The 9,576-nt window shown below is 45.2% G+C and overlaps 1 protein-coding gene across 1 annotated transcript; it reads right to left on the reverse strand.

Annotated features, from left to right (window-relative positions):
* Positions 1–5,393: 5,393 nt before the first annotated feature.
* Positions 5,394–7,375, reverse strand: LOC4345845 (zinc-finger homeodomain protein 2-like). Its single transcript, NM_001422599.1, has one exon. It carries the CDS (start codon positions 7,084–7,086, stop codon positions 6,214–6,216), a length of 873 nt encoding a protein of 290 aa, NP_001409528.1. The 5' UTR covers positions 7,087–7,375; the 3' UTR covers positions 5,394–6,213.
* Positions 7,376–9,576: the final 2,201 nt, after the last annotated feature.

The following is a 9,576-nucleotide window of genomic DNA, read 5'->3' on the forward strand; positions in this document are numbered from 1 at the left end:
GCGACGCGCTGCACAGTGTCGCGGCGCCGGGGCGTGAGCCGTGAGCGGCGTCTTCGACGACGACGAGCTAGCGCGCGGCCGGCGATCAGCGTGCATGTTAGGCTTAGCTAAAGGCCGTCCTCGTTTTGTCCCTTTCACGCGTAGTACTACGTACGTTTACACAACCCCCTGCGACGATACGTCCAAGACGGCTTTAAAGCGCGAGAGAGCTAGCTAGGTCCTCTAGTAAGCGTGAGGCCTGCGAAACTCTCGTCAGTTTTTACGGATAGATAGATCGATGGATGGATGGATCATGGATAGCTCGATCTTTTGCTGAGCTGCTGCTCCAACGTTTGACTACGAGCTCGGCCATGCCGCTGTCTCCATCAGGTGTGGTGGACCTACCTGCAGGTGATACACAGCATCTGATCCCATGCATGTCCACCAAGTAAAGGAGGCGCCTGCTCGCTGCATATGATCACCGGCTTGCCATGCACTGTTACCCGTCTCTGTCTGAGAGAGAGAGAGAGAGAGAGAGTAGGAGGAAAAGGTTGTGCAATGGGGATCATATCTTTAGCAACAACCGGTCCACAGTACAAGTGCGTGCATGCAGACAGCCGAGGCATTTGGAACCTTACTGCCGCTGCGGTCAGCGAGACAGCGAGCGAGCTGCATGCCCATGGATGATGGATCAAGTTGATGTCGTGGTGGTGTCTCTTTAGCTAGGGCTTTAGCTTGGCTAGCTAGCTAGCTACTACTACACCTTTTGGGGGTCGACTCTTCTTCCTCCTACACTTTGCTCGCTTTCCATCAAGTCGTCGAACCGGACCGAACATGTGCAACCCCTACTCCCATGTCGACTACTGCTCTCTTCCGTTTCAAAATATAGTAATCTTAGTATGTGATTACACATGTGCTAATTCTACAAACTTGATCAATTTCATAGTAACGAAAACTATGTTTTATTTCATACTATATATGTTGCTGTATTTTTTTTTTTAAAGGATGGAAGGAATACATGCTTTGCGGTGTTGCGGTAGGCGATCGATCGGCGCTGCTGCTGCGGCTTTGCTGGCTCCGGAGTCCGGACGGACCGCCGGTTCGGCCCAGAAACCACAAGTTGGGTCCATGCTCTTTTGCCGCTGGTGAAAGGGCTGGCTCTGCATTTTGTCGCATCCTAGTGAAGTAAAGGCTCTCCCTCGATCGCCTCTCCCGAGAACTACGACAACAAGGCTGTGCTTATCCTGCTCTCCAGCTTTGTATGTGTAGTTGTGTACTATAGCAATGAAGGGAAAAAAAAACTGCACCTCATTACTGTGTTCTGCTGTTAACCCAAAGTACAGGAATGGAAATTTGGATTATCGTTCCAGATTAATTGGGCAACTTGGTTTTGAGCACCATTGCAAGTTTGCAACCAGCAATCAGTGCAACAATCTCTAGTGATCACGGGAGCCTTAGCAGCTTCAGATAGTAATCTCCCTAAAAAAAAAATCCAAATTCTAACCAAAATTTTATGGGTTTGTTCATTTTGAACCTTTTCTAACCAAAATTTGATAAGATAACAATCTAAACAAAATATTACCAATCCAACTCTACCAAAATTTGATAATTCCAAAACTTTCTACTCTCAAAACTTCTACCAAGAGTTGAAAAGGCTTCCAACCAAACCTTACCTTATCATACTAAAATTTGACAATGATAACATTTGGCATTACCAATAGTTGATAAGGTCTCTTTTTTTTTGGCAAAGAAGCGAATTATCCCCAAGACACGCAGCTACAATATCAAGAAGATAAATTAGTAGCAAAAAATGGGATGACTCTATAGCTAGATATGCATATGGGAATATGTGCCCGAAAATGACCGTGGGGCAATAACTGGGAATGACCGTATCTTAACGCCTCCTCACACTCTTTAAAGCCAGCGAATCTCGTCTCGGTCAGGTACGGTACCAATTGAACAAGTTGATGATCGCTTGCTTCCACTGAATGTACAGTACTAAGTTGCAGCATTGAGGATCACATGTATTGCAGCATTGAGGATCACATGATGTATACGGCATCTGTACGCCGTGTTGATGAATGGGCTCATGGTTAAATGGCCTCGACGGACGTGACCGGACCGGCCGGCCGGATGCCCGGAAGCATTCAGCGTCAACATGCCGACGTTAGCCTTACAGGGTTACAGCACACGACGGTGCAAGGACATGCCTGGCAATCTAGCATTTCACATTTTCACTAGAGTGTTGGCACGGTCACCTAGCTTGCGACCTGCTTGCCAGTACATGAGTAATTGCTAACTACACCGAGTACAAGATTACTACTGCTCCAGCTCGTGATCATTCCTGGTACAATTCGAAAAATTCCCCCAAAGGGTCACAGCTGTATTACATTTGAAAATTTTGTCAAGGGTTAAGTCCAACTTTAACTCATGGAATTTGCCCAAAGTCCATTTCTATCTCACCCAAAACCAAACTACAAAACCGTTTGTTTTTCACCCACAAACCCAAAAAAGTCAGGTAAATGGTTTTTCACTAATATGAACATACGAATGCTTGCGTAATAAAAGTACGAACTAGCTAGAAAAACAACTTACATTTAAAACAAAACAAATAAAAAGTACTAGTAAGTTCCAGGATGTACTTCGGTTTGCAACATTAGTCATCTTTTGAAGAGTTCATAATGAAAATAATCAGGTTGTAGTTAAGATAAAAGATGAACTTCGAATAAACTTCAAGGTCCATAAATGGATTCTACCCATTTTGTAAGTGGATGCATCATCATTTTAGAAAATATCATGAAATGAACAAAATGAAGATTGTTGTACAACCAGGAAGTTTTTCTCCGGTCCCTCAATATTTTCAAGAATCAAGGAAAAAACATATTGACCTTTTGTTTTTCCTTCAATTGAACTGGAGTACAAAACAAAATGGGAGCGGAAAATATGCCCCTCTCCTAATTAACGAACACCAAAAATCTGTCCGACTTCTAGACCACATACATAATTGCATGTGTAATTCCTGCATGTATAATATTTTTCCCATCCTGATTAGTGCTACGAGCTATATATACATCTTGATTCCTCCCCAAAGGCCATAAAGAACTCAGAACGTATATATGTTCACGAGACTCAAATATTTAGATCATTCGGGAGATTAACACCCACCGCCAACGCACATAATCCCCCAAGCAATATACCCTCCAACTCAAAAAGAATTATCCATGTGCATAGCCAAAAACCAAAGTTTCTTTTTTAGACGAAGGTAGTGCATAATAGGGAAACTATCATGAACTCTCGAGGGGATGCCCCCTCAAATAGTTATGAAAAAAAATTAAGATGTATTAGCATGTGATATATCACTCCATAAACATACAACTTAGATTTTAACTTTATATTTCGCAACAAAAAAACAAATTAAACTACAGCTAGTTAACGTATATTGACAGTCAAATTTGTTTTTTTCGTTGCGACATGTAAAAAATAAATTTTAAGTTGCATGTTTGCAAAGTGATATATATATATATATATATATATATATATATATATATATATATATATATATATATATATATATATATATATATATATATATATCACATGTTAATATATTTCTCAATTTTTTCAAAATTTTTCATAATAATTTAAGTAACATGCAAGCAACGAAAAGACATCCCCTCGAGAGTTTAAAATCAACTCCTGTGCACGTAACAATCCAATGGGACAGAACAATGCCAACTGGGCATGTCCTGCTCCGCCGATATCCTCTTGACCCTAATCTGTTCAAATTTCCCTACCATGAAACTGAAATATAGCCTAAATTTTTAGTACAGGTCAACTGTAGACACAACTTCCCTTTCGCCATATAGCTAAGGATTACATATGCATGCACACAGTTCAGGCGTCGAACCCAGTGGCGCAACCAGTGGACATGTGAGAGCGGCCGCGCTCAGACAGCAAACTTCCAACTCCAACCGCCATCCGAAACCCAACCAGATTTCTTCCCAATTAAATCCCCCTCCCTCCTCTACTCGATCGCTCTACACGACCGATCGATCGATCGATCGAGAGCCTGACCCACGCGTCGTACCGGACCAGGATGTTGGATTCCATTAATGCCAGCAGCTATAGCCCAAGTAGCTTAGCTAGCCATACACCGCCGTCGGCCAGCTTGGCGAGACCGCGACGTTCGCGCGCCGCGCGGCACCGGCCGGGAGGGGGGGGGGGGGGGCGAGCGCGACGGGGACCCGCGGCCGCGCGCGGCACGGCGCCGTGGTCCACGTACGCCGATCTACCTAGCTCGTGCAGTGCGGACTACGCATGCAGCGCCCACTACCACCTTGCCGCGCAACACCAGCATTTCTCTCTCGCCTCGTCTCGTCTCGTCTCGGCTCGGGGTCGGGGTCGGGGTCGGGGTGTGCAGTAGAAAACAAAACTTTGCACCATTCAGATTCTGCTAGCGCACGCCTCGCCACCACCAGGCCGCGCGCGCGCGGCCGTGTCTACAGTCTCGAAGTGGCCATCAAGGATGGCTTCAATAATGGCGGGGGCGGGCAAAAGTACAACACGGGGGGGGGGGGGGGGGGGGGGGGGAGAGGAGAGCGCGACGGGGAAAAGGGGAGGCTCTTCGCTTTTCTCTCCCCCCCTTCTGCGCTGCGCTGCCACTGCACGCAGTGCACCAGCCTAGCTAGCTCAAGGCCGCAGCAGCTAATCCTATCCACGCTCTCGATCACGCGCCACGCCAGCCTTTCGCACGGCGCGCGCCGCCGCTGTCGACGACGACGGCGAAGGCAATGCGCGCGGGCCGGTGAAAAGCAAGAAAGTGGCCGGACGGACGGCCAAAAGAGAGATCACCGGAGTTGTTTTTTTTTTCTCCCTCTCCCCGTCTTTCTCTCCCCCGGCCTTTCCTTCAAAAGATAAAGGAGAGGCAGCTTGCAAGGCTGGCTCCCGGCCCCCGGCCCCGGCACGGCCGTCTCCTTCCTTTCCGGCCGTGGAGCCTACCATTTTACCTTGCGAGCCGCGCCATTGGCGGATGCCATGATGCTCTCAATTCCTATCCCTCTCGCCAAGCATACCGCATGGTGATCATGGCCAGGACATAAATGTGCATGCTAGCCTGCGAGCTAGTAGACGGGAGGAGCTCGTCGTGATCATCAATGGCGTATCACGAATTCGATCGCAATGAATGCAACGGCCTCGTTTAATAAAAGCAGAAAGGTGGATCGATGTTGCCACGAAGTAAATGGCATGAGCAGAAATGCACATTGCTGCAAGCAAGCAAAGAGAGTAGCAAGACAACAAGCAGTAGTGTAGAGTAAAAGAGAGGACGAGGCTTCATTGAATTCACATAGGCTAAATTCTAAAAAGTCCCCGGCCATTGCTATAGCTTCTGCAAGCTCTGCGTCCTAACACATGGGCAGCAATGCGGCATCACTGCTCGCGAGATGTGGAAGACGAGTAAATGCAGCGGATACAGTGAGATCGAGAACTCGGAAGAAAAATGCAGCGAACATGGTAGCTAGAGAAATTGGAATTTCAGAGTAGACAGGTGAAGCGGACGGATCATGGACAAGTTGGTGCCCAGGTCTGGAAATTGGAAGCGAGGGAGATCGATGTGAATGCAACAGTGTTGCAGCTCATATAGTTGCAGCCGACCTTTCTGAATCTTTATCTGCCCTAGTTGTTAGCTAGACGAACTACAAGTGCTACTGATGATGAAGTGCCAAGCACAAGAAATATAGGGGAAAAGAAATGATGAAACAAACAAACCGTGCAGCAACCCAAATCCCCAGGAAGGAAATTTCAATTGCAACACAAAAGTACTACATTCCCAAGATCTAAATCGATCGGCAAATCGCCATCCATGTCCTCTTCCTTCCCAACACCAAACGTCGTCGTCATCATCTACTAGGAAACAACAACGACGGCAACCACAAGCCCAAAGAACCCAACCACAATGGAATAAAATAACGAAAAAGAAACAAGGAAGGATGCAAAAGCAGCAGCAGCAGCAACCACCACCTCCCCTAAAACCAACAAGAACAGCTTGCTCGCTACGAACCTAGCTAAGCTTCTACTCAGGTGAGGTAAAAGAAGGCAAAGAAAAAGGCTAATTAGCCGCGGGTAAGGAGGTAGTAGAAGTAGATGGAGATGGTGATGCATGCAGTTGCAGTTGCAGTGCAGGTACCTAGCACCGGGAGGAGATGAGCTGAGCTGAGCTTGCTTGGCTTAGCTTAGCTATGGCGCCTTCTTGCCCAGGGTGTGCTTGTTGTTGTGCATCCAAACCTTGAGGACATGGCGCTTGACGCAGACCTCCTCGCAGAACTGCTGCACGGCGGCCTCGTCGTGCTTCTGGATGCGCCACCCGAGCCGCTCCGCGAAGGCGAGCATCTTGTCCTTCTGCTCCTGCGTGAACTTTGTGCGGAACCGCTTCTTGCCGGAGCCGGAGCCGGAGGGGCCGGCGGAGCCGAGGGACATGCCGACCATGGGGCCAATCACCATGGGGCCGACCATCCCGGACATGTCGTCGCCCTCGTCGCGTCCCGAGTGGGAGGTGGACGGCAGCGCGAGGGGCCGCTGCGGGTAGCCGCCCGCTGCGGCGGCGGCCGCGGCCGCCGCCGCGGCCGCCATCTGGTGCTGCTGGTGGTGGAGGTACCCTGCCGGGGTGCGGTAGTAGGGGGAGAACTGGTGGTGCGGCGAGGCGCCGTAGGCCGAGATGGCGGCGGGGGACACGGCGGAAGGCTCGGCCGGCCCGACGCCCGTGGGGGACTCCGACTCCTTGCGGTGGAAGTTACGGTGGCAGCCGCAGGCGGCGCAGCGGAGCGCGTCGATGGAGCCCTCCTCGCCGGAAGCCATGAACTCGCCGCAGCCGTCCACGGCGTGCCCGCCGATGCCGACGGCGTGGTTCTTGAGGCACTCCCGATACCTCGCCCCTCCTCCTCCACCACCACCACCACCACCACCGCCGCCGCCGACTCCACCTCCCGGCTTGGGCACCCCGCCACCGCCACCTCCAAGCCCGGGCTGCATCGGCGCGTCGTAGCCCGAGCTCAGAGGCATCGGAGGCATCTCCTCGTCGCCGTCACCCTCGTCATGGTCGTCGAAATCCATGGCCGCCGACCGACCGACCGGCCGGCCACCCCCTTTCTTTTCCCTCCCTTTTGGATTTCTCGGGTGTGTTCTTGGCGAGCTTAAGAAAAGCTTAGGGAGTAATAGAGGAAGGAGACGAGGCTATGAGCAAGTATAGGGGAGTGTGAAACTGTGGACACACACCTGCTAATTTTGACGCGCCGCTGCAAGCAGCAGCTGCTGCTGTTGCTGCTGTACCCTTCAGCTAGTAGGAGTAGCTAGCTAGATGATGCAATAAACTCTCTCTCACTCACTAGTGAGAGTGTTACTAGTAGTACTTGTCTGGGGCGCACCTGTCGCGCCGGGGCAATGACGGGGCGGTGTGTGAGTGAAGTGTATCTCTGTTGTCTCGCGATGTACAGTAGTATGTAGTAAGTACACGTCTCCGCTCGGCGGCATCCGTGTGATGTTGTATGCTACTGGAAGTGGGTTTGGCTCCAACTCGTTTTAAAAATGGGGGTTTAGGGCTGTACTAGGAGTGTTTTTCGGTTGATTGTGACAGGTGCTTCGTGTTTGAAACTCGTTATCCCCATCATAACAAAGTAGATTTTGTGTTGGACTAACGCATGATTTGGAGTTTGAAGGTACGGTAGTAGTACCGTGTTTTTAGCCCCATGTTGGAAACGGGCGTGATGTGTCCTACTGGGATTTTTCGTAAGAGTTCAATAGTAGTAGTAACAATTAATAACCAGTCCATTGTTTCACAAGATTTCCGGATTTCAGACTTCAGAGAAGTCCTCCAATTTTGTTTGCTTCTGCAATCTTTATATGGCTTTCTAAGGAGCAACCACACGCTCCGTCCATCCCAAAATATAGTAATTTGGGAGTGGATAGTTCAATGAATCTAGACAAGAGGTTGTGCAGATTTATTGGACTAGGATATGTCACATCCAGTCCTAGGTTGTTATATTTTGGGACGGAGGTAGTACGTATTTTGCTAGTACGTTGTAATGACTTATATACAACTAGTATGGTGGTCCGCACAAATTGCGCGGCTAACATCATTATATTTTCTCTTATATAACAGCATATGTGTTTTCTCATTATATTATTCAAATATATTAAAATGACAACATAATTTTAAATTTTGCAATAACTTTACAAAACTACTAATGTGTAATATTCATATATATTTTATATACGTGTTAGTTATTAATTATTTTTAATATCAAATTTTAGTTATTTGTAAATTATATATATTCCTATATGGACTCTAGACTCGTCTTTTCATATTTCTTTTTTTAATTTCGAATTTTCTGTAAATTGTATTTCTATATACACTCTATGTTCTTCTTCCAATATTATTTATTTTTATTTCTGAATTTTTATTATTTCTAATTGTATTTCTATGTGGACTCTAAACTCATTTTTCAATATTCTTTAATTTTTAATTTCGAATTTCTGTTACTTCTAAATTGTATTCCTATATTTGTATTCCTATATTAACCTTAAACTCTTCTTCCCATGTTTTTCTTAATTTTGAATTTTTTTATTGTAAATTGTATTTTTATACGGACTCTAAACTCTACTTTTAATTTTATTATATTTATTCTAAATTTTAGTTAGTTTTAAATTCCTATATGGACTCTATACTCTATTTCTAATATTCCTTATTTTTTAATTCCGAATTTCTATTTTTTTCTTAATTGTATTTCTATATGGATTCTATACTCTACTTCTAATATTCTTTATTTTTAATTCTGAATTTCTATTATTTTCTAATTGTATTTCTATATGGACTCTATACTCTACTTCTAATATTCCTTATTTTTAATTCCAAATTTAAGTTATTTACTAATTATATTTCTATATAGACTCTATACTCTACTTCTAATATTCCTTATTTTTAATTCCGAATTTAAGTTATTTCCTAATTGTATTTCTATATGGACTCTATACTCTACTTCTAATATTCGTTATTTTAATCCTGAATTTCAGTTATTTCTTAATTGTATTTCTATATGGACTCTAGTCTCCTCTTCTAATATTCCTTATTTTTTAATTCCGAATTTCAGTTATTTCCTAATTGTATTTCTATATGGACTCTAGTCTCCTCGATCTTCTAATATTCCTTATTTTTTAATTCTGAATTTCAGCTATTTCTAAATTGTATTTCTATATGGACTCTAGTCTCCTCTTCTAATATTCCTTATTTTTTTAATTCCGAATTTCAGCTATTTCTAAATTGTATTTTTATATGGACTCTGTCTTCTCTTTTTCTCCGATTAATGTGAGAATTTCTAGGCCATGAGAGCGAACGTGGAGGCTTATTTTTCTATTCCTTTAATAATATAATGGATGGATGGATCTTTAAGAAGATATCAATATGTACCAAGTACGAGTAGATAATCCTTATATCCATCGATGGAGCAAAGGAAAAGGAAAAAAATTCTAAAGATGAATTTGACAATTTTAGTTAGAAATTATATATTTTCAAAATTTCTAGACAGTATCTCAAGGTTTTACATGGAG

The sequence above is a fragment of the Oryza sativa genome, chromosome 8, assembly GCF_034140825.1.
Source record: "Oryza sativa Japonica Group chromosome 8, ASM3414082v1".
Lineage (NCBI taxonomy): Eukaryota > Viridiplantae > Streptophyta > Magnoliopsida > Poales > Poaceae > Oryza > Oryza sativa.